General features: G+C 37.8%; 1 protein-coding gene across 1 annotated transcript in view; it reads left to right on the top strand.

Moving 5' to 3' along the window:
• Window positions 1-21087, top strand: part of kcmf1 (potassium channel modulatory factor 1) — a 55981-nt gene extending 34894 nt beyond the window's left edge. The window contains exons 3-7 of the mRNA XM_008118710.3: window positions 4021-4160; window positions 13929-14030; window positions 14941-15115; window positions 15998-16280; window positions 18978-21087. Coding sequence (XP_008116917.1) covers window positions 4021-4160; window positions 13929-14030; window positions 14941-15115; window positions 15998-16280; window positions 18978-19239 — 962 coding nt within the window. The 3' untranslated portion in view covers window positions 19240-21087. The remainder of the gene's footprint in view (window positions 1-4020; window positions 4161-13928; window positions 14031-14940; window positions 15116-15997; window positions 16281-18977) is intronic.
• Window positions 21088-24970: the final 3883 nt, after the last annotated feature.

Below are 24970 nucleotides of genomic sequence, written 5' to 3' on the forward strand. Positions count from 1 at the left end.
AATAGAAAATACAACAAAATATGTAGCATACAGTGTAGAAAGGTCTATGTTTGTCTATCCCAGTGGTTCCCTAACATTTTCGGTCATGGAACTCCTTAAGAAGACTTTTTCCCCATGGAACCCGTGGACTATTTTGTTTTTTAATAAAGATTTGAAATTTTTTTTCCCGCAAAACCCTTATGATGCTTTTGTGGAACCATATAGTTCCAAAGAACACAGTTTTTAAAGAGCTGGTCCACTCAGAGGGCCTTTAGTGCATTTGCAACCAAGGGAGTTTAGGAAGGTTCTCCCAGTAGGGTAGTGTAAAATGTAATAACGTTTAATACTTTCAACTTACAAATGTCTTTGGAATCTATCTTTTCATTTTGACATCTGTGAAGTTGAATTTTAACATCTTGAAACTAGAGAGTCTTGATTTCTTACGATGGAAGAGATGCCCACCCTTCTTTTTTTTCTAAATTGTATTTAAGTTTTTGAAGCTAATGGAACCATCATGTGTGACTTAATGTTGAATGTGACTCTGAAGGCCAGGTTTGAATGCCCACTCAGCCATAAAAACTCCTTGGGTGACTATGGGCAAGTCAAACTCATCCAGCCTCAGAGAAAGGCAAAAGCAAACCCACTCTGAACAAATCATGTCCCCTCCACCCCCCACCCCCAAAAAACAAGATAAGTTTGCCTTAGGGTCGCTATAAATCAGCAGTGATTTGAAGCAGCAGCACAGCAACAACATCAAAGAATTAAATTTTAAATCTTAATTCTCGTAGAGTTGAGTGGAAAAATCTCTCAAAACAATTGGTAACATAGACAAATTTTTAAAACTTGTTTTATTTTGGGAGAGTAAATATGTATGGACTCTCATCAGTTTTATGTGTGCCCTTGTATTTGTTGTTAAATTGAGTGATGCACATCATTATAAGCAGATATTTTTCTTTGTATCATACACTACATCAGAGTTATTCAAAGCTTATAAAGTCTTGTCAGAATTGCCTTCCACCCTTTTACCACAGTAAACTGTCAGTTTGGCAACATAATATTGTTCTTTTTTGGTCTATTTAGGATTGAGAGTTTTACAGGTTTGCATATAATCATTTATCCTATGCCTCATTCAAATTAGAATATTTTCCAGATGACCAAGCCCAATATGACTGTAAATTAGAAGAGAACTGATTTTGTCTGTTTTATACGGACCAAGAATTCCTTCAGTGTGTCCACACCAGTTAATGGAAATACATGTTGTCAGCTGGGTCAGTGAAATTTCTGTAGGATAGTAATTACCATGAACTTATTTAAAATACTGTTTTAGAGGAAAATACTTTTACTGGAACTTTTTTTAGGTTAATCTGTGAGATAGAGGTTGGTTTATGCATTCTAAAATTTCCTAGGCTGTCTACAAAGTATTGCTTTTTATTCTGGCGCTGCAGGAAGATATATGCTGACGTCTGTTTTGTATTGTGTCGTTATTGTTGATTACATTGTTTTACCCCAATACTTCTGTACAACGTGAAATATTTGGGTTTATTAGTTGGGTTTTCTCCAACATGGATGCAACAGTATCTTTCTTAAAGGTGTCTGAAATAAGAAAACATAGTAACTGTGTCTGAGTGCAACTTGTCTTAACTGTTTGTTTAGATGACATTTTCCAAGATAAGAGCCTCTTTGGTGGGGTACTTCAAATTAATTAAGAATGGCTATTGGCTCTGCCTGAGGGAGATTGAATGCAATTTAAGAGTAGCTGAAGTGTTGACCCAGACTCGGGAAGATCCCTGGGTTACATATGTTCTGTAGATATCCTAACTATTGCAGCATTGTCAGAAACCCCCTACTGGGACAAACAAAAAGTCTTTACAGAAGAATCAACCAGATATCTGTGGAAATACCATAATAAAGACAGAAGCACAGTCACATTCTTTTTCACCCCTAATTTTCTGTGCATAAATTGCTAAACCATATGGTACTAATCTTTCTAAACCCAGCAATTTTACTTCCCAGACCAAATGTTAGATGCACTCTTGAAACAAAAAAATGTTCATAGCAGTTCTTGAGTTGTTATCTTGTTTCCAAAAGAGGATGCTGCAGTTACTTCTGAATATTGTGAGGTGTGGTCTTTATTATACTATTTTCTTCCTTAACGGTCATCATGCGACTACCCTAAAAAATGGCATGCATGCCAATAAGCACTGTCTTCCTTTTGATGTTTTGTGTGGTAGTAACCTTTCCATCTCAAAATGCATTGTTTGTGAGTATTACCTGTAGTTCTTTATGTTTAGTGGGTTTTGAGGAAGGTTCTTTTGTTTGAGAAGAAATTTCTGTGTTTGCCTCTCTCATTCAGTCTTCCTTATTTTGGCGCCAACATTACTATTAAGAAGTCAGGTTTCTCCTGCTTTCTTAGCAATTATAGATATAGACCAAGATAAGATATAGCTACCAATTACAGAGTAATGTAGGGTCCCTTGCTGTGGTGAGAAGGATGGGTGTCAGTTCACTCATCACCTCCCTCCCCATACATCTCAGAAATGCATATGTTGGCATCAGTGCTTCTGAGATGGATTGGGGGAGGGGGGCTACATTGTGCAGCAGCCATAAATGTGAATTCAAAAAGTGGTTATGTTGTAAGTTCATCTTACACCATCATAAATGCTATTTGTTTCATGGGAAAAATAACTAATTAATGAGGAAACATACTGAGGAAAATACAGCTGGTACTCCCCCACCCCTAATGTAAGCTGTTTGGTTGCAACAGGATTTCTGGGACTTGTTGGCTGGCTGTAACTGGTTTTAATATTGGTCCTGACATACTGCTTTGGCACATTTAAAAGGCAAGGAGTGAGAAAGTGGGAGTTCTGTGGTGTATTTTCCCAGAACTGACTTGCTTAGCCCAGTAGAAGGTATGCCTGAACTTAATTTTTGGGCCTTAGCCTACCAGGCATACTGCTGCTCTACATTCATTTCAGTGTAGGACTTCAGGAGGATCTAAGAATATCATTCTGTTTTTCATGGGCAACTACCATTTATGTGTTTTAAATGAAATTTTTATCCTCTATTGTTGTTTATATTGATATATTGTATTATTGTTTTATCTTTTTATATTGTGATTGTATTGTGTTGCTTATATTTTGTTTTTATGTTGTTTGGGCCACTGCCCCATGTAAGCCGCCCCGAGTCCCCCTGGGGAGATGGTGGCGGGATATAAATAAAGATTTATTATTATTATTATTATTATTATTATTATTATTATTATTATATGCAAGCATTATTTTATTGTCACTGTACTGTTGTAGTAAACTGTTATTTGTTTTTCAGTTTGTTAATTGCTTGCTGGTGGGTTCATTTTTTTATGTTGGCATAAAGCTGCTTTGCCAATTGTATAAACTCAACATGTGTAAAACCAGGCAAAGAAAACAGCCCTGCTGTTGCTTATTGGAGTAAGGATGTGTATTATATCTTCAAGATGTTGTAATGGTTGCTAATATAAATTTGGTTTCCACTCTGACAGATGTAGAAATGTTTTAAAGTATTAACCTTCTTAAGCATATTGTAATTAAGATTATTTTGTGTAAAATAACAATTTAGAACCTAAAATGCCTCTGCTTTCTGATTTCTTTCCTAAATTACAAGCATGTAAAAACTAAACTATAGAATTAGCAGTGTATGGAATTAGGCAACATCAGAATGTTTAGTAGCATAAAGTTAAAAAAGAGGACATTTTGGTTTGTCTTAGTAGAAAAGGGTCACTGGACACTGGACAGTGATTTCATATATGGAATTATACATTGTTCCAAATTTCTGAATAGCTCTATTTAAAACAGGGATAGGGAAGCTAGTGCTTTTAAAATACATGTTTGAGATGACAGCTTCTGCAAAAGATTGGCTATTTTCACTGGAACTGATGGGATTTGTGGTGCCATGTATCTGGAGGGGATCAAGGTGTCTGTGCTTGATTTAGTTTCTGTATTTCAAATATTTGTAGCCATGATTATTGCTTGTGGGTGGAGTCCTCACATGTTTTTTTTCTTCCAGATTTGTACTATGGTGGAGAAGCTTTCTCTGTAGAGCAGCCACAGTCTTTTACTTGTCCTTATTGTGGAAAAATGGGGTATACGGAAACATCTCTTCAAGAACATGTTACTTCAGAACATGCAGAAACATCAACAGAAGTGGTAAGTTTCAGCCTTGCTTTCCAACAAGTTCAAAAATAATGTGAGACTTGAAGTTCTGCCAGTCATATGCCAGGGAATTTTTTATTTTATTTTTCATTAACAGCATTTTAACATTAACATTTCATTAACAGCATGGGTCATTTATGGTTTCTTGTTTATTGAGATATTAAATAGATAACTCAGTTCATTGATTTACTAAGATCTCTAATTCTGCCATCTTGTCACAATTCTGTCATCTTATCTAGATCTAGGCAATTTTATAATGTATGTGTCAGTGTTACCATACTTTTCACATGCCAAAAACACAAAAACAAAACCTAAGGCAACAACAAACAGCTGACCTGTGCATAGACATAGCACAAGTAAATAAGCTTTTTTTGCTGCCCTCTTAGAGTGCTTCTGCTACCCAGTCCACCAAGCTACTCCCTTAATTTTTGTTGACTAGTTTTGTGGATGTAAACTGTAGGGCTACAGGCGCTCACAGTTGTTCCCTGCTTTAGGTGATATCACATTCCTAAAGAAATATATTAAACTTTCTGGTAAAATCTATCTGGTAGTCTTTCATTGTAAACTGCTGTGGAATGTTTAAAAAATGTTATGAAATAAAGTGATATAAAATAGTCTTTAGTAAATAATAATTTTTACAAAAGTGATAAGATGGTAAAAAGGAAAAGAACATTGGAATACATGGTGGTGGTATTACTATCTATTAGCTTACCATGGACCCCTGTCAGTCTCAGTTGCCACAGGATAGGTAATTTTGATTGTAAGCATGTTAGTAGTAAGCGAAAATACCATAATTCAGATGATGTTGGACTGCAGCTCTCATTAGCTGCAAGTTGCCCACATTTGGTTTAATTGGAAACCGTGATCAGGGAAACATCTACTGTGCATATCTAGCAGTTAAGAAATGGGAAGGATATCTTTTATAGTGAATTCTTAACACAATCTGTCTTACACATCAGAATTTATTCCATGGTTGTGGCCAAGTTAGTTCGATTCAGCAAATACAAGTCCTGTGTCTCCTTAAGATTTGAAGAGGTGAGCTGTAGTTTACAAAACAGTATGCTGAATAAAACTTGCTGATCTTTAAAGAATCACTGCAAGTTTTATTGGCATTTTTAATTGCTAATCTTTTTTGAATGTGTGCTCCAAATTTATAGAATATGTTTAAATCTTTTATTTAATTAAAAATTATGTACATATAGTTATAATAAATGAGTGTCAGAATCAAAATGGCCTAAAGCACACATACATTTGTGTTCTTAATTGGAACCCTCCATAGGTTAGCATTTGTTCTTCCTGATGACTCAGTTAATATTTTAATTGACTAATTTATCATTTAAAATTTGCAGTCCCACTGATCAATAGTGATATAGTTCTGGTTAACTCCACTGGGTGGCAGTACACTGTCATGGAAGTTAAATAATGTGCAGGTTTGTATTGCTGTTTTTTTGTAGTTGTGCTTACACAAATATTCTGTTTTCTATCATATTGTTCTTGCACTAGTGATCCTGATGCAATCTAGTAGCAAACACCCATTTCTACATACTTTTGAGAGGCATTAGATAGCCACATCTTCCTTTAGTCGTACTTAAGACTTTGGCCTGCACACTATTTAGAGGCCTTTATCAACATTAGGCAAAGGCATTTAGAAAACAAATATGAGAACAGAAAAGGGCAAGGTTGTTAAATTGCTATTTTACAAAATTATAGTTGAATTATTACCTATTGTATTTGTCAGTGTTTTGTGGTGGGATTATGATGGATAGAATATTGTAAGTATTTTTATAGGTATCATTCTCACAGATGATCCATCATGTAAATACTTTGTACTTAGAAAACCATTGTACTAAATAACACTAGAATTATTGGGCAACAAAACTTTTTTTGTATACATTTTTCTTCTTCATGGTCTCTGACTCACATGAATGAATTACCGCACAGTGCATCATTCAGAAACTTCTAGAGCTATTACATAAGTGTTTTGGCAATAGTCACCTCTACTCACTGCGTGACATATTAGCACACTTGCCACTTAGACCCGGCATTTTTTTTGTCCGACACAGTAGTAGCAGCATCAGTTAAACCCCTTCTGAGCATTTCTCTGATTGATTGTTGATTTTTCTGATTTGGCTTCATCTTTTAATCTGTTTTGGCTTCTCTGTCTTGGATTGTCTTTTCTGATCAGATTTGCTTTATTGTTTTTCTGTTCCGTTTCTCCCTAAGTTCAGTACTTCTGCATTGCTGGAGTCTCTACTTGTTTGTGATTCTTTGGTGTCCTTTAAAAGCTGTGCCTCCTATAGAAGTAAGATTTCTAAGAGGGATGGACACTAAGTGCCTCCTCTACCTTGGAGAGGGCCACAATGTTGCTGCCCGCTCCCATTAGCAGGCCTTTGCTCCACAAGCCAGTAGAAACAGTGCTTCACACTTTAGCAATCTGTTTTGGGAAGAGGCTCTTAAAATTTTCAGTAACCATTGTGAAGGTTTGTTGGTCCCATTGAGCTTAGACTACATAAATTATTATTATTATTATTATTATTATTATTATTATTATTATTATTATTATTATTATTATTAACTTTACACTTGCCTTTCTTCTTGTGGGGATTCAAGGCGCCTAACAATCACACACTTTGGTCATAGTTTTAAAAGTGCAATGCAAAAGTTAAAAAACAATTACCGGTAAATAGTACAGTGCGGATTAAGGTAAAAACAGATTAAAATATAAAAATATACTTTAAATAGCCTTTAAAAATCAGTTGTCCCCTCTCCCCTCAGAATCCCACCCACACTTCCCAAGTAACACCTCTGTACAAAGCACCTCTGTGGTAGGATGAAGTTTAAAGGCTTAATAATTCTCCAAGACTATGGGGATAACATACGTGGCTGCCTGCTGCCTCACTCTGATTCACATTCTGCTTTTTAAAAAAAGTCGTGAGGTTTTTGGATGCATACTTAATATGTGTAGAAACACTGATTTCTAGAAAACTAATCTTCATTTGCTTTAAAATCATTATCTTCTTTTGTTTTCTATTTAAAAGAAATGTTAAAGGCAGCTACCATTATCTCTAAAAGCAAATTAAATACCAAACCCTTTTCAGGAACCAAGCGTTAGAACCACTCAGACCAGTAAATATATTCTCCTCTTCGACTGCAAATGTATTTTTAAAATAATATTTTTCTCCCTTGACATCACCTGATCACATATATACAGTTTTATCCTTTTATAAAGACACACAGCTTTTATTAAACAATGGTAATTTTCTGTGTTTGACTTCCTGAAAATAAGGGCAACAATGAAGCTAAGTCTACAGGCTGTTTTTTCCTGTAGAGTTTATTCAGTTAGGTCAAATTCCAGAGAAGTCACCAAATGAAGAACTTGACTGACTGGGACAAATATGTGAAATAAGGCTAATTTTGAACATGGAGTGAGTAATTTATACCTGCACTTTTTCCTATAAGCTAAAGTTAAAAAGCTCTTGATGCTATCGACTATTTTAATGAAGTTGTGTTTCTGGGTTAGTGTCTGGATGAGATATCTCTTGGAAATCACCCTGTGTACTCCACATGGGAGGTGATAAAAATGAAATAAAACATACTAAAATGGTCATCTGGTATAGCAGTTAATTGTAGCTTCCACTATGCCTTAACTTGACTGTAGCAGTATTATATAAAAAGAAAAGTGATGCAGGCATAAGCAGTGATGTAGTAATAAACTTGGTGTGAATGAATTGATTATGCTTTTCCTGCATGGCAGGAGGTTGGACTAGATGTCCTATATAGTCTCTTCTAACTCGGTGATTCTTTGAATTCATGGTTTGCCATAAGTTGTGCACATTTATTTATTTACATCACTTTTACCCCACCCTTCTCACCCGTAGAGACTCAGGGCGGCTTACAACAGTTGGCAATTTACATTGCCCAGAACACATTCAATAAAACAATAACAAAATCAATAAACATTATAACAATACCACATCAGTTAAAAACTCTATTAAACTCTATTAAAACATGAATTATAAAATTTTAAAACGCATATGTAGTTAGATTCGTCCACTGACACCTTTAGCGTATGCCTTAATTCAAGCCATATCGCCTCAGATATTTACTCCTCGAATGCTTGAGCATATAGCCACATCTTCACTGCTTTCCTAAAACCTAGGAGAGTCGGGGCTTGTTGAACACTACTGGGGAGGGCATTCCACAGCTGGGGAGCCACTACCGAGAAGGCCACAGCCTTAATAACCACAACTTCAGGGAGGAAGTTGTTTATGTATTTATGTATAATTTATTTTTCCATTATCTGTTCTAGAAGTTAACACAGTAGAAATACAAGCAGTCCCCAAGTTACGAACAAGATAGGTCAGGCACAGGCAAACTTTTTTGTCTTGGGGGCCGCATTGTGGGCTCGGCCAGGAGGGCTGGGCCAGGTGAGAAGGCAGTCAGGCACACACTGGGTGGGACAGGCGCAGAAGGCATGAGAGAGGGAGGGACCAGGAGAGCCTGGGGCAAGGGCTCGGGTCATCCTCAGATTGTCCTCCTAGCATAAGGACAGGGATGCTCACCCCTTCCTTATGTCGGGAGGAAAATGAGACATGCGGCAAGTGCCCCAATTCTCCTCCCCAATATTCCTCCCTCGATATTTGGGCTGTCTTCTCAGCATTATGCCGGAAGGAGGGCAAGACATGTGAGAGCGCTCCGCTACCTGCGTTCCTTGAGCCGTCCTCCTGGCATAATTACAGGGCCTCTCGCACCATCCTTATGCAGGGAGGAGGGCGAGACACACGGTTGCTAAGAGTGCTCCAGAGGGCTCAAGCTGCTTCCTTCTTCGTCCTTTCTGCATAAAGATGTGGCAGGCATCCTTATGCCAAGAGGACAGGGAAAATGAGGAGGGCCTGAGGTAGGCACCCAGGGGCCTGCATCCTGCCCCAGGGCTTTAGTTTGCCCATTCTTGAGATAGGTTTTGTATGTTTGTTCTTAAGTTAAACGTGTTTGTAAGTCAGAACAGGTACATTTTAAGTGTAACTCCAGCTATATATATACACACACACACACATACATACATACATACATACATACATATGCACTTTGGATAAGATAGGGGTTAACACCCTTGTGATGTTTGTTTTGCTGTCTGTTCCTCTATTTAAAAGATTGTACCTCACTTTCTATCCCTGGCTTGTTGTGAAAACAAGAATTAGTGTTAAAGCTTTAGTAGAGATACCTATTCGCCATGATAATTCTTTCAGGAGTGAATCCCCCTTCCTAGGTGTTGAGTTCTCTCACTTTCCGTTGTCTCACTCCTGTTTTGAACTGTGAGTTATTTGTAAGTTGGATGTTTGTAACTCGGGGACTGGCTGTATACAGTGTGTTTTGGTAGAATTTTTATGTGGATGTGATAATACCCAGGAAGATGTAATAGATTAGGTCAGGGATGTCAAACTCATTTTCACCAAGGGCCAAATCAGCCTTTAAAGGGACATTTATAATTCTAAGGCATTACAAATGTAACTATCATTTTATGTTGCTCTATCATTGAAAGCCCTGTGGGCTTCATAAAATTATATTGCAGGCCGAATTTGGGCTTGCATTTGGCATGCGTGAATGAGCCTCACTTCGGCACAGTAAGGCTTTGCATGTAGAAATTTCACTTTTAAGTTTCTTAGTTTTGTGGATTTAATTCTAGCTTCCAGAATGGAAATTCAGAATGTCTTAAAAGATGTGAGGGAACATTCCTTCATGTATGGCTACAGGAGAAGCACTCAGGGAATCATTATGACTGAACTTCATAAGGAAAAAGATGTTGGGATAACTTTACCCTTTCTTGCGTTTTCCCATCATTTAGTGACTTCTTCCTTTTCTCTTGGCGAGGATGGACTGTTGCTGTGAAAATGAAAATGGAAGTTGTCTGGAAGTAAAATTTCACCTTTCATATTATATTTGTATGCTATCCTGCCTCCTCTACTTTTTTGGAGACAGTGATGTAATTAGCATCTTGAAAGCAACTTCCTGGAGATGATCCAAACTAGTTTTATATAAATGAGAAATCTTGCACTCATTTGCATTGGCATATCATTCTCAACACATACATCCAGACTTTCATAAGATTCAGTCTTTCACATATACCATTTAAAACCTGATGGGTATAGCCATAAATGAAATCTTATTTACATAACAAGTAGAAATCTGGTCTGAGATTTTTATAGGACAGGGTAGAAGTATTTCATTAAGATCTATGCTGAGTGAGAATGAGGGAGGTTGTAGTCTATCACATTGGAAAGGCACCAGGTTGTATTATAAAAGTAGTAACGTGTTTCTAGTCATTCTCTTGCCAATATATATACGTGTGTGTGTGTGTGTGAAGCAGTTATTCAAGCCATAACTTTATATTTACACTAGCTGTGCCTGGCCACGCGTTGGTGTGGCGAAGTATGGTGGTATGGGAAATAAAGTATTGAGGAATTGGTAGTAGTTAAGGTAAAGGGTAAAGGTTTTCCCCTGACATTAAGTCCAGTCGTGTCTGACTCTGGGGGTTGGTGCTCATCTCCATTTCTAAGCCAAAGAGCTGGCGTTGTCCGTAGACTCCTCCAAGGTCATGTGGCATGACTGCATGGAGTGCTGTTACCTTCCCGCCGGAGCGGTACCTATTCATCTACTCAGATTTGCATGTTTTTGAAATTTAGGGTTGGCAGAAGCTGGGGCTAACAGTGGGGGCTCTCTCCGCTCCCCCAATTCAAACCTGTGACCTTTCAGTCCAGAAGCTCAGCAGTTCAGCGCTTTAACACTCTGTGCCATGAGGGGATATTATTTCCTAAACCTTGTGAATATACAATATTTCTGATTGTTTTTTTTTGTCTGTTGGAGGGAAGTATGAATGCTGCAATTAGGCAAACTGATTAGCATGTAATGGCCTTGCACCTTTAAAGCCTGGCTGCTGCCTCCCTGAGTGAATTTTTTGTTGGGAGGTGTTAGCTGGCCCTGATTGTTTCCTTTCTGGAATTCCCAATTTACCTGCTTTCAGAGTGTTGCTCTTTATTTACTGTCTTGGTTTTAGAGATTATATTGTTCTGTATTATTCTACCACAATAATTATTTCATATTACAGTAGAATCTCACTTATCCAACATTCGCTTATCCAATGTTCTGGATTATCCAACGCAGTCTGCTTTTTAGTAGTCAATGTTTTTGTAGTCAGTGTTTTAAATTCATTGTGATATTTTGGTGGTAAATTTGTAAATACAGTAATTACAACATAGCACTACTGCACATGGAACTACTTTTTCTGTCAAATTTGTTGTATAACATGATGTTTTGGTGCTTAAATTGTATAATGATTACCTAATTTGATGTTTAATAGGATTTTCCTGAATCCCTTCATATTATCCAACATATTTGCTTATCCAACGTTCTGCCGGCCTGTTTATGTTGGATAAGTGAGACTCCACTGTATATTTATAATCTTATATTATCTGCTTAGAACTGGATTATATGAGGTCCCTTCTACACAGCTGTATAAAATGCACACTGAAGTGGATTATATGGCAGTGTGGACTCAAGATAATCCAGTTTAAAGCAGATAATATAAGATTATAAATGGGTTATAGAGCTGTGTGGAAGGGCCTTGAGTCTACACTGCCATATAATCCAGTGCAAATTAGATAATCTGTATTTTATAGGCAGTGGGGAAGAGGCCTGATTGAAGAGGCCCTGGACTGAGTGGGTTGCTAGGAGACCAAGTGGGCAGAGCTTAGCCTTCTAACTGGCAGCAATTGGATAAAAACAATTATTCATCTCCCTCTAATTAGGACTTTATTTTTCTTTTCTTTTTGTTGTATGAACGTAGAGGCATGGATGCGGGGTTGTGCTGCCAAGTTTAGTGTTTCTGGGATGTGTAGTTTTGTTGTTTTGTCCTAGGCTGAAATTTCATGACCCTTTTATATATATAGATTGGGCTTGCATTATTTTGATACTACTTAGGAAGAGTATCTTCATCACAGAATGGGAAATTTAACATTTTAGTAATAAAGGGCCCTGCTATTTGTGCCCCAGAAGCCTTTCCATTGTGCTTTGACTGTTAAAATACCCAATGACCTGCCTATCATTTTGCAAGGATGTCTTGATGAATCAAATAGGATATTTATAATTGTTCAGATTAAAGTAGTAGTAATACAGTACTCCAAATTTCACTGATGGTTTGTCTTGGCTCCCTCCCTCCGAAGTTTCTTTTAGGACACTGTAGAAACACCAAATATTCAAACATTTCATAGAAAGATTATTCTTTTGCTATAAGCCTCTATTTCAGCTAAAGTTGAGTGACATGGTGAATCGACCTAGACAGCCTCCTACTGCCCACCAGATATGTTGTAATACATATTATAAATATTCTAACACCAGTGTTTTCAGATTGGCTTAGACTCAAAAGGGGGCTTTTCTGCATGGAAAAAATATGCTAGTACTTATTAATAACTCCAAATGTATATTGAGCAGGTTTATTTCTTTACAAAAGATTCAGAGTTGTATAGTTTCTTGTTAACAGTTAATAAACTCCAAGGAATCTGAAAGGCTTGTCAAGGATAGCTTTATCTTTCACAGCAATCCTATGCTTTTCGTGTACTTGTGTCAAAGAATGCAAAGGGAAGATGAGTAAATTATCAAACTGAACTATGAAGCAGATCTTTCTAATTCTAGAATAGTGGCTACCTGAAAGCCTTCTGTGCTTAGTAGCCCAATAATAGTAGAAGCTGCAAGGTATTTGCTTCTATTTTTACCTGCTCCTGGAAGGAAGAAGCAGCTGATATATTTTGCTCCCAAAACAAAGTCTTTCCCACCTGAAGGCTGCATGTTTCTTTGCTTACCTAAAGGAGAGTAGAAAAGCATTCTACATGCTTCCTCTGACATCAGAGGATATATTTAGAAGGAGTTGCCCCAGTTAACTGGATTGATCCTCTCTGTCTCTGGGTTCCACGTAATGTAGTGCACTTGTGTAGTAGGGATTCTCCTTTTCCTTTCTGCCCCTCCAAATATTTTCCCAAGGTTCTTCCCATCTTTCACAGCAGACCTGGAGTGTGGCGAGGAGAAACGTTGTTTTTTTTTTTTTTGGTCAGCTTTTTTTTGTTAGCAGACAAACACTCTTGGATTCCATGCCTTCTCTTTAGAGCAGATTTGAACATAGAAACCAAACATAGAACATAGAAACCAAAAAGATGGCTCTTATAAGGAGTGAATGCCTTTATTGTTCTGTCTAGGCCTTAGAAAAGGTGCCTCTGATATGTGACATGAAGAGATAATGGAATATTCATGGTGGATTCCTTATCTTCCATGTACATTTTATAAGTAAAATAACATAAATAGCCTGCCCTGGCAAAGACATGCAATCCAAAATATGCACATGTGCACATACAGGGAAAGGGTAAAGTAATGCAAATAAAAAACCTAATACAGTACAATTATAAGACAGATTATTCAGGTAAAATACAATATATTAAAGGTAGTGCTAGTGCAAGTTGCAGTGACATCCTCCCTAATATCTGGATAGTTGGGAGAAATAAAGTACTACAGAAAGTAGAACGTTCTGGTGAATGAATGTGGGATTTGAATTGCTTTCCCCACATTAATTATAAGACTTACCAGTATTCTGATCGTGAACTAGAAGACAAAACTGAAGGAAGCTGTCTTAATTCCTGGCTGTAAAGAGTGTTCTCAAATGTGTTAATTTCTAGTGGTCAGTTGTTGGTATTGAAGAATTTTGCTCTTTTATCATTTCAGATTTGTCCAATATGTGCAGCATTACCTGGTGGAGATCCCAATCATGTTACAGATGACTTTGCAGCTCATCTTACACTGGAACATAGAGCTCCTAGAGATTTAATATCCTTTTGTATGCATAGTGGTTGCCTTGTATACTTAATAGCAATATATATTGATTCTAAAGCAGGTGTTTTGTTTGAATTGCAACATATGCCAAAGGTATCTGCATTTGAACACACAATATTTACTGCTCTGGTAACAGCTGGCATAAAGTGGTAGAGCTTATTTTCTTTCTCTTTAAAGAAAAATGGAAATTTGTTTCTTCTCTAAATAATAAACCTCACTTCATTTAATGGGAATAATTGTAATAGGAAAATATTCACAGGAATAAATTCTTTTAAATCTGTTTGTTAGTGCATTCTATTGAATGTATGTAATTATGCTCTTTCTATCTGCCACATAATTTGTTGTGGGCTGATATTATTACAGAGTGGTCACTGGAGCTTTTGAACTAAAAAAACAGTTTTAGCAATATCTGTAATATTTTATGACTCTTGCTTGTTAATGGGGTTCTGCTTGAACCCTGTTGCAGGAAAGCTCAGTGTAGCAAAAGAGTGAATTCAAATTTTAACTTGTATTTGATTTTTTTTTTTCCGTGTCAGGAGCAACTTGAGTCACTTCTGGAGTGAGAAAATTGGCCGTCTGCAAGGATGTTGCCCAGGGGACGCCCGGATGTTTTGATGTTTTTACCATCCTTGTGGGAGGCTTCCGTATGGAGCTAATAGATACATGTGGTCCTCTCTCAAGAAATATACCTCAAACAGATTAGATGATTGAAACCCCCAGTATACAATGTGGGACTGATATTTTCATGTAGTTTAGGTCTGCTTTACGCGCTGTAATGCTAACGTTGTTAACATGAACCCAAGAAATTGTATAACATTTGCTTCCAATCTGTTTGTATCTTAAGGTTTTGTTTGCAATACTTTCATCTTTGATGTTCAGATTTTTCCCTTAACGTCTTGGTTAGGATGAATCCAGCGGTGTTCGGCATGTACGTAGAATGTTTCACCCAGGCCGAGGTCTGGGTGGCCCTCGCGCACGTAGATCAAACATGCACTTTACTAGCAGTTCCACTGGTGGGTTTTCATCTTCGCAGAGTTCATATTCTCCAAGCAATAGGGAAGCCATGGATCCTATAGCTGGTAAGATTTATGAATATTTAATATACTCCTTTGTCTTTGTGAATCCTGCAAAACGCATTCTGCATTGCTAAAACTAGGAATGTGTGTAAGTTAATATTATCTTTCTTTCAGAATAGGGATGGGAAACATATGACCCACTAGATTATGTGGAATTGCAACTCCTCTCTGCCCTACCATTGGCTGCACTGCCTCGGGCTGATGGGAGTTGCTGTCCATGGACATCTGGAGGTCTCCATATTCTTTATCTTTATTACCTTTAACACAGGGTGTTGTCCATCTTTTATCAATTGCTATAGTTCTGCAGCCACGAATTGCCACTTGAAAGGGCGGGGCATAGAGTTTCAAAGGATTGCCGCTAGATGCCTCTCCCAGCACACAAACTACCCCTAGCCTCAGTCATTTGCTAGACGGCGACCCCGCAACATTAAGACCTAATGAGATATTCTCCCATTTGTTTCAGGCTCAAAATGGTCAGTAAAGTTGATAACTTCACAACCAGTTAAACCGTTTGTAATGTTTTGTAACATGTTGCCATCGTGAAATATACTGCTTTGGAATTGGGCCCATTATTTTGAAACACTCTGTATATATGCATCTGTTACAGTGGCAATTTATTTGGGTTGATTGAATAGGGAATTTGGTATTTTCAAAAGTTCCATTCTTTTCTTGCACAAGTCAGTGTTAGATTTTCACAATGTGTTAAAACTAAATTGCCATGGGGGCCCTGAAGCAGTATTGTGTTTATCGTATGAAATACTAGTAAAATGAAAATTCTGCAAGGAATTTATTATAATAATGAAAAGTTTCTTTAACATTGCATTGAGTTTGTGATTCTGAATTTGAATGTAATTCCTGTTTCTTCTTTTTTTTCCCTGTTGGCAGAGCTTTTATCTCAGTTGTCTGGTGTGAGGCGTTCTGCAGGGGGACAGCTCAACTCCTCTGGCCCTTCCGCTTCTCAGTTACAGCAGTTGCAGATGCAGCTGCAACTAGAACGGCAGCATGCACAGGCGGCACGGCAACAACTGGAGACTGCACGTAACGCGACAAGGCGCACCAACACTAGCAGCGTCACCACCACTATTACACAATCGACAGCAACAACCAACACATCTAATGCAGAAAACAGTCAGCAAGCTATCCAAAACTCTCAGTTCCTCCTTACAAGGTAACTCATTCTAAAGCTTCGGTCCCTCTTCATGCATGTTTTGTTCCTATGGATAAACCCACAAATTAACTGAGCAGTCCAAAGGCATTTAATTTAATGTTTTCAAACTGGTAAGCTGGCTGGGATTTCTGGGAGTTGAAGTCCTGGAGGGCTGAAGTTTGCCCACGCTTGAGTTAAACTAATAAAGGGTTTGCATATACAGTATAAGAATTCTCTCCACCCCCTTTTCTGACACCTTCCCAAGGCTTTAATTCATTTACTGAAAATGTCAATGAACCTTGATCATGTTAAATCATGAAGCATTTTACAAACCCAAAATACATGTTAAGTTTGAGCCAAACTCGTCATGCTTAGAAGAGACTTATTGAAAGGTTAAGACGTGATTAAGTTACGTGATGTCAATGGATTGATACTAAACATGACTAACTCTGGAGTGATTTGGTTCAAAATCTTGAATAGTTACAAGAGGCTTAAAGAAAGACCAGGGGTGCTTATTTTTTCCGTGTCAGGAGTGACTTGAGAAACTGGAAGTCGCTTCTGGTGTGAGACAATTAGCTGTCTGCAAGGACGTTGCCCAGGGGATACCCATATGTCTGATGTTTTTATCATCCTTGTGAGAAGCTTCTCTCATGTCCCCGCATGGGGAACTGGAGATGACAGAGGGAGCTCACCCACTCTCCCCAGATTCGAACTGCCGACCTGTTGGTCAGCAGTTCTGCTGGCACAAGTGTTTAACCATTGCGCCACCAGGGGTGTTGAAACTAATGAAATATTCAGTGTTGGGGTGTGCGTTTATGTACAGTCAAGACTCGCTTGTCCAACATAAATGGGCTGGCAGAATGTTGGATAAGTGAAAACCTTGGATAATAAGGTGGGATTGAGGAAAGGCCTATTAAACATCAAATTACGTTATGTTTTTACAAATTAAATACCAAAACATCATGTATTTTTCCTATCCCAATAAATGAGTAAATGAATTTAGCAAATCTAGGATGGTTGATGAGATGGTGCTTGCTGAGAGTGGAATCTCCATTTGTAATTCATTTCCTGAAAAATAGCAACTGACAGGCCAGCCTTAATGAGTGCAAACTATTATTTTTGCATTACATTTCCATTTGATCCCACTGATTATAATTATTTTCTAAGCTTGTGCTCATGTTATGTTGGAATGGACGTTGGAATATAAAAACGTGTTCCACAATAAGTAAGACTTTAATGTGCCACAAATGTAGTGTATCACCTTTAGCACTTTTCTTCCAAAAAACGTACATTGAGATCAAAATGTCTTTCACAAGAATATTTGGAACAAATATAGGACAGTCTTCACTTGAGTCAAAACAATAGCTTTAATTTAGCTCACTGGTGGCTCACAGAGAAATCAGTCTTAATCTTGTCTACTGAAGCCTTTATCTGGAGGTGTTGCATTTAGATAATATGATCTCAGGCCTGTGATCCTTCCTATCAGTACACACATTTGCAGAAGTATCTCTGTTAGCAAACTTCAATTTTTATAGTAGTTATTTGAAATGGTTTTGATTGGGCAGCATGGAAGAAGGATTGGGGCAGCTGAACTCAATAGTGGTGGCTTCCAATTTTGTATACAGGCATTCTCCGATTTACAGACATATGACTTACAGTTAAGAACGGGGGTGAAACAACAGGAAAGGGAATTCACTCCTGAAAGAGTTAGCATGAGAAAAAGGTGTATCCACTGAAGTTTTTTTCACCAATCCTTATTCTCACAACAATTCACAATTTTCAAAATCCAGTTGTCATAGGGGCAGAAAATTAGGTGAAATCTTCTGAACAGGGGCACAGACAGCAAAACAAACACCACAGAGGTGTTAGCCCTTCCCTATGCTATCTAAAGACGCACGCACACACACACACACACACACACGGCAGGAGTTACACTTAAAAAGCAATCCCATTCTGACTTACAAATTTAACTTGAAAACAAAGCCACAGATCCTATCTTGTCAATAGCCCGGGGACTGCAGGCATAGACAAGTACTGTATATACTCGAGTATAAGCTGACCCAAATATAAGCCAAGGCACCGAATTTTACCACAGAAAACTGGGGAAACTTATTGACATGAGTATAAGATGAGGGTAGGAAATGCAGTAGCTACTGGTAAATTTCAAAAATAAAAATAGATATCAATAAAATTATATTAATTGAGGCAAAATGTTTTTGGATATTTACATAAAATTGTAATTTAAGATAAGTTAAATGTTTTTAAATATTTACATAAAACTGTAAGATAAGGCTGTCCAACTCTGATTACTGTATATGCTCAAGTATATGCTGACACTAATATAAGCCGACCAGGACCCTCACTCAAGTATAAGCCATTGAGGAGCTTTTCCATCCTTTAAAGGGGCTGAAAAGCCTGGCTTATACTTGAGTATATATGGTAGTTAATACTACCTGTGATTGTGACCTTTCCAAATTAAAACCATATGAATTTCAGTCATGGGAATAGGATGTTGGGTTATGATAATTTTTAAAATGTTTTCACGTTTTACAGGCGTAGGGAACAAATATAAAAATGTAGCAGTGTGACACCCCCCCCCCCCCCATTTCTCAAGGAATGATGTCTCCTGCAGATGCCACCTGCACTTTGGTTTGGATAGTATTTTTTTCCTTTTGTGAATGTTAGCTACATTCTCTTCCGCCTTCCCTCCTTGTGCAGGTTGAACGATCCCAAGATGTCTGAAGTTGAGCGTCAGTCAATGGAGAGCGAGCGGGCCGACCGCAGCCTGTTTGTTCAAGAGCTTCTCCTGTCCACTTTGATGCGGGAAGAAAGCTCCTCCTCTGATGAGGATGAGCGCGGGGAGGTTGCTGATTTTGGTGCTATGGGCTGTGTAGATATTATGCCTTTAGATGTTGCTTTAGAAAATCTAAATTTAAAAGAGAGTAATAAAGGAAACGAGCCTCCTCCACCTCCTCTTTGATGACATCCCACTTCGCAGACAATGTCCTCTGTGCTGTATTTGCCAATGAAAGTGGACAACAACTATCTTGGGTTTGTTTTGGTGATTGTAATTTCAGGTCTGTCACTCTTGTTACATTGTGTACATTCAAAGGAAGAGAGAGAAAAAAAGATATATATGATAATCATTTCCACTTAAAAATAATTTTTACTTCTAGCAGGTAAATGTAGGTTTCAGTGCAGAGGGGACTCCTCTGTGCCCTGTACTTTTGACATGCAAAAGGCTCTCCTAATACTCCACATTCAAACTGAAGAGGAAAAAAATGAAATCTCTAATGAAGCTGCTGTGTGTATTTATGAATATTAATGAATAAAAACTGCTTGGATGGTTTACCTTTACTGCATGAGGTTTTTTGCAGCGTGCATGAGTTTTAGTGACCTTGTCATTTAAAATAATTTAAATACAAGGATAAAACTATAAACAACTCCCTCTTCCCCCCAAAAAAGCTTTCCAATTATTCAAAGGTTACAAGACAAAGAAGTTAGTCCTCACTTAGCAGCGTGTGGCCATCAAGTAGCTTTTGAATAATGATGTCTGTCTGAACCACCTTTTTGTATGTGCGGTTTGCACATCATGCAAAATCTCTGCAGTGGGACGGCTTGTCGTTTCCAGGGTGTGGTGTTTTGCTCGGTGTGACCCTTATGTTGCTCTCTTTAACCATCACACATCCACATAAGAGTTTCAGCCTGCTTTTTATGTATCTCTAGGAGACACAAAAGTAAGGCCACTGCCAAAACCTTCTGGCAAAGGGGCTTTTGTGTGCCCTATAATCAAAATATACTTGTTCAGCTTTGTTTAAAGATTTTTTCTTTTTGTGGTTGTTTAAAAAAACATTTTCAAACTGTTAAAACATGTTTTATTCAGGTGTAGATGATTCATTTATTCACTGTCTTAAAAGAAAACAAAAGTTAATCTGGATTATGTTGTCTTGGTTTTAAAACATTCACCGTCTCAATCATATGTTTCGAGTTATTTATGTATTTGCTTCCTAGTTTGCAGAGACTTGTCAGTATCAGGAGAGCTTGAGAAGGTGACTTCCCAGACTTGTCAGTATATTACAACTGCATTCTTAATGATAACTCTAGCACCTTTTTTATTTATTATTTCTTGATTTTTTTCTGGCATAAAAAGTAAAAAGCCTTTTAATTGAATCATGCCACCTACATGCCTATACTATTAATCCTGTATGTATAAAAATGTACAGTGTTTTTGTGCATAGACTTTCATAATAGCCCCAAGGCAGGGACAGGAGGGGTTTTTGGTTTTTTTTTGGGGGGGGGGGTCTGGGTGGCAGGGAAGGGAATGTAAAGTTAGACTATAAAGACAAAATTGCACACAGCTTCTGATTCAATCTAAACTAGGCTTTAGACCATAATCATGTTTTGCTCTGGTTCTCACTCTCTTCACCCCTTTTCCCTCTGTTACCCTTCCACTTCTGCCACATTACAAGCATCTTAGAATAAAATGTCATACTTGGAACAGCAGGATGGGGTTTTAATAGAACTTTGACATGGATGCTAATCTAAAATGGCTTAAAAACCCACCTGCAATTTTTAATTTGACTCCCATTTATTTCTATATAAAGTACAATACTAGTTTCTCTTTTTTTCCTTTTAGTCTCTGCAACAGAATGTTTGAAAGGGGGTATTCTACACCAACCCTCTGGTTACTTTGGGAGTTAAATCCTGGTAGGGATTTTTTTTTTATTGTTGAGGATTTTCAAAACCAGTTTTCAAACTGTAGTCTTTTCAAACACACCTGCACATTACAATAAGACACACAGTTCAATAAAGCATTTTGAAGACTGTTGTTCACCTGATTCTTCTTTTTTGGTGGTGTGTTCTCCGGACCAATTAATTGCTGAAATGAATACCTGCAATTTTGTAATGATATTTACACTGCAGCTATCCAGGACCCATTTCATGTTAGTTTAAAATGTGCTTGTACTATCTGCATGGGGAAATGAGACCTGCGTGGTGCTTGAGGAAAAAGGAACAAGGCATTGGGGTAAGATGTTTCACCTGTGCCACTACTATGATGCTGTGGAAACACTGGCTGCTGTCATTGAAATCCCTTCGCTACAAACAGAGTTTGATATCATTATTGGTGGTGGGAGGTATTCTTCATTAACAACTGATGCACAAGATTTACAAATATGCTAATAAGCAGAAAACCCCACAATGATGAAATGGCATATGGCACTGTGATTAAGACGTAATAATAGCAGATAATCCATCCCAGTAGCAAGCTATAATTGGATTCATCTGTTGAAAAAAAAAACGGAAACAGGTAATAAGTGACTTCCCAAGGTAGAGTGTTTCAAATACAAGATGTTAATAGTCCCAAAGCTATAGTCCCCACCCACCTGGCCTCAGAAGGGGATGAGAAACAGATGGTTCAAGGGGAATGTGGAGGCTAAACCAGTAATGCCCTAAATTGCAGGCTAGTAACAGGTACTGCTCAGACCTATTTAAATTGACTCTTGAGAAAAGTCTAGCAAATCTACTTCCCCAGCACATCTTTTTGCAACAACCCATATGCTATTTTCACCCGAGTATATGAATGTGCTTGGTGACAAGCAATAATGGGCAATAAATAATTATACTGCAAGGTGAGAGTAATCCAAGATGGTAAGATGCTGTAAATCACAAACTAGAGAAATGTTTTAATACATTTGGATAGCACTGGTTAACACACATAGCTGGATTTGGGACTCTGGGTTCTGCCTTTGTTAAGCATATAGATATGCTTACTTACAGGATACCTAAATTTTATTTTTAAGTAATATATACAACAAATTTGCCAGTATCACTGAATGCCTGACCAATGTTCTATTTTTGTATTGACAACTACTACAAGCTGACTTACACAGAGCGGGGCTTCCAGAAAAATTCCTAAGGTGTTGAAAAACTAAATTGGAATTACTAGTATATGCAATTTTGAGGATTTAGGCTCAAACACTTCAACATTTTCTATTTGTAAAATACTTGACTCATGTTACCTACAATGCATTGTAATTTAAATGTTGCACACCCTGAAGTGACTTTCGGTGACTTGTTGGCAGAAAGTATCCAGAGGAAGGTCTATCCTTGTCTTCCTCTGAGTGGGACATGTCCAAAGTCACCCAGTGGGTTTCCATGGCCAAGGGGGAGATTTGAACTTTTGTGTCCCATTGTCCTAGTCCCAACACCCAAATCATTCTTTTTATAATTTATCACTCATTTTATGTTTAACTAAGAATGTGAAATTTTTGAATGGAAAGTAGTAGTCTGAATACTGGAAAGGCATCCAAGATCCTGTCTGATCCCAGAAACAAGGCAAGATCAGGTCAGGTTAGTATTTTAATGGGAGACTGGAAACAAGTACTAATTCTGGAGGAACTGGCAAACCCCGTCTGAATATGGCCTAAGAAAACCTTATGGACAAGCAACTTGAAGTTATACACAAGACTGCTAGATGGTAAAATATGAATGCTTTTTAAAAGTTGGCAACACTTAGGGGATAATTTAGGGCATTGGTTCTCAATCTGTGGGTCCCCAGATATTTTTGGCCTTCAACTCCCAGAAGTCCTAACGGCTGGAAAACTGGCTGGGATTTCTGGGAGTTGTAGACCGAAACACCTGGGGACCCACAGGTTGAGAACCACTGATTTAGAGTATGATTTAGGTCTATTGCATCAGCAAGGGTTTGTTCAGTTACTTTTGCACTGCTATAATCTTGACTCGTTAGAGGAAAAAAACAATATAGTGACATACCTGTTGTTTCTAGGTTTTAGATTGACAGCCCATCTCTGTCTCAACTTGTTGCTCCTTAAATTTGGGCATGGAAGCTAGTTACTTTGAAACATTTATGTAATTAATATAATAATAATAAAATTTATTTGTATTCTGCCCTATCTCCCCAAGCGGACTAATATAGCTTTAGTTAACATTGAGCAAACTTAATACAGACTTGGACCCTGGACATAGCCAATTTTATCTTCATGGCAATCATTTCCGGAAGTTTGGCCAACATACATTTTTAAATAGTAATCAAATGGATTGCCATAGTAGTCCTCTTGTTACTATTTTGGACTCAACTATCTCCATACCATTAAACCCTCCCTTCAACACCTGGTTATGACCAGTCCAAATGCTTAGACAGTAAAGCCTCATGAACATGATTAGATGTGATTTGAAGAATTGCCTCAAGTTATTAACTGTCAGAATGTAAAATGTAGAGCACACTTTTCAGCTTGGCAGTTAGTAAGTAAGTAAGTAACATTATTCTTATACCCCACCACCATCTCCCGACAGGGACTCAGGGTGGCTAACAAAACAAATACAACAGTTAAAACACATTACAGTAAATAAAACCACAATAAAATTGACACTATAAAACAATACATTACAAGTTGTGGAATTGCTGGGAAGTTTAATATGACTTTTTCTATACAAAGCTGTATGGACAAAAGTAACTTGTCATCTGAGAGAGGAATGGCGGATTTTGCAAAGTTGTTGCCTATTACATGAATACTACATACTGATTGGAGCCCCCAATGGCACAGTGTGTTAAAGTGTTTAACTACTGAACTTGCGGACCGAAAGATTACAGGTTCGAATCCGGGGAGCGGAGTGAGCGCCCGCTGTTAGCCCCAGCTTCTGCCAATCTAGCAGTTAGAAAACATGCAAATGTAAGTAGATCAATAGGTACCACTTTGGCGGGAAGATAATGGCGCTCCATGCAGTCATGCCAGCTACGACCTTGGAGGTGTCTACAGACAACCCCGGCTCTTTGGCTTAGAAATTGAGATGAGCATCAACCCCTACAGTCGGACATGACTGGACTTAATGTCAGGGGAAAATCTTTACCTTTACATAGTGATTGCAGCAAGTTTCAAACTGGTAAGATTTGCACACTTTTTCCCAAGCATGTGTATACATAATGTAAAAGGTAATTTCCAATTAGGAGGAAGTAATTCGGTGAGGAAGGAATGCAAGATGGAATTAAGAAGCTGTGGTACTACATTTTGTTCGATATGCAAAGAATCACTGCCTCCAATAAAGGGTTTGTAATGGAGGGATCTAGTTTGGGCATAGGATAGAGAGAAAAATGGATTATATTCAGATTTTTACTCAGGAGTAAAACAATACATCAACAATAGTTCATATGTTCTTAAAATAACCCATGTATTTTCTCCTCTTTCTGATAATGCTTTTTTGCTCTTGAGATGGGCAAAAAAGATGTAGATGTATTGTTCAGCTTTTGATGTATAGATGCTTTCTACACTGACTATAAAGACAGATACCAAATGGTGAATTAACTGTGTGACTAAATAATTCTACATGTCCAAGGTAGGGAAGCTAAGAATGGATTTACTATGATGATTCTCATGGATTCATGTAACCATGGCAAAATTAGAAATGCTGCAGAACACGTGATTCTCACAACTTCCCATCACAAATACGGTTCTAAAGATGCACTTTCTTTTCCTTGATTTCTAATGTTATGTGAACACCAAAGCATGTTTAGGTTTGAAAAATATATTATGGAAAGGGTCATGCTTGTTCCATGGAGATCAGGAAAGTATTTGGCCCTGGGAGAGTTGCTGCTCTTCAGACTGCTTCTCAGGGCCGTTGTGAGGAAAAATGGGAGAGCCATTCCAACCATTTGAGAAGGCTAAGAGGAACAAGTGTCAATTGTGTAATAAAGA

The sequence above is a fragment of the Anolis carolinensis genome, chromosome 2 (assembly GCF_035594765.1).
Source record: "Anolis carolinensis isolate JA03-04 chromosome 2, rAnoCar3.1.pri, whole genome shotgun sequence".
Lineage (NCBI taxonomy): Eukaryota > Metazoa > Chordata > Lepidosauria > Squamata > Dactyloidae > Anolis > Anolis carolinensis.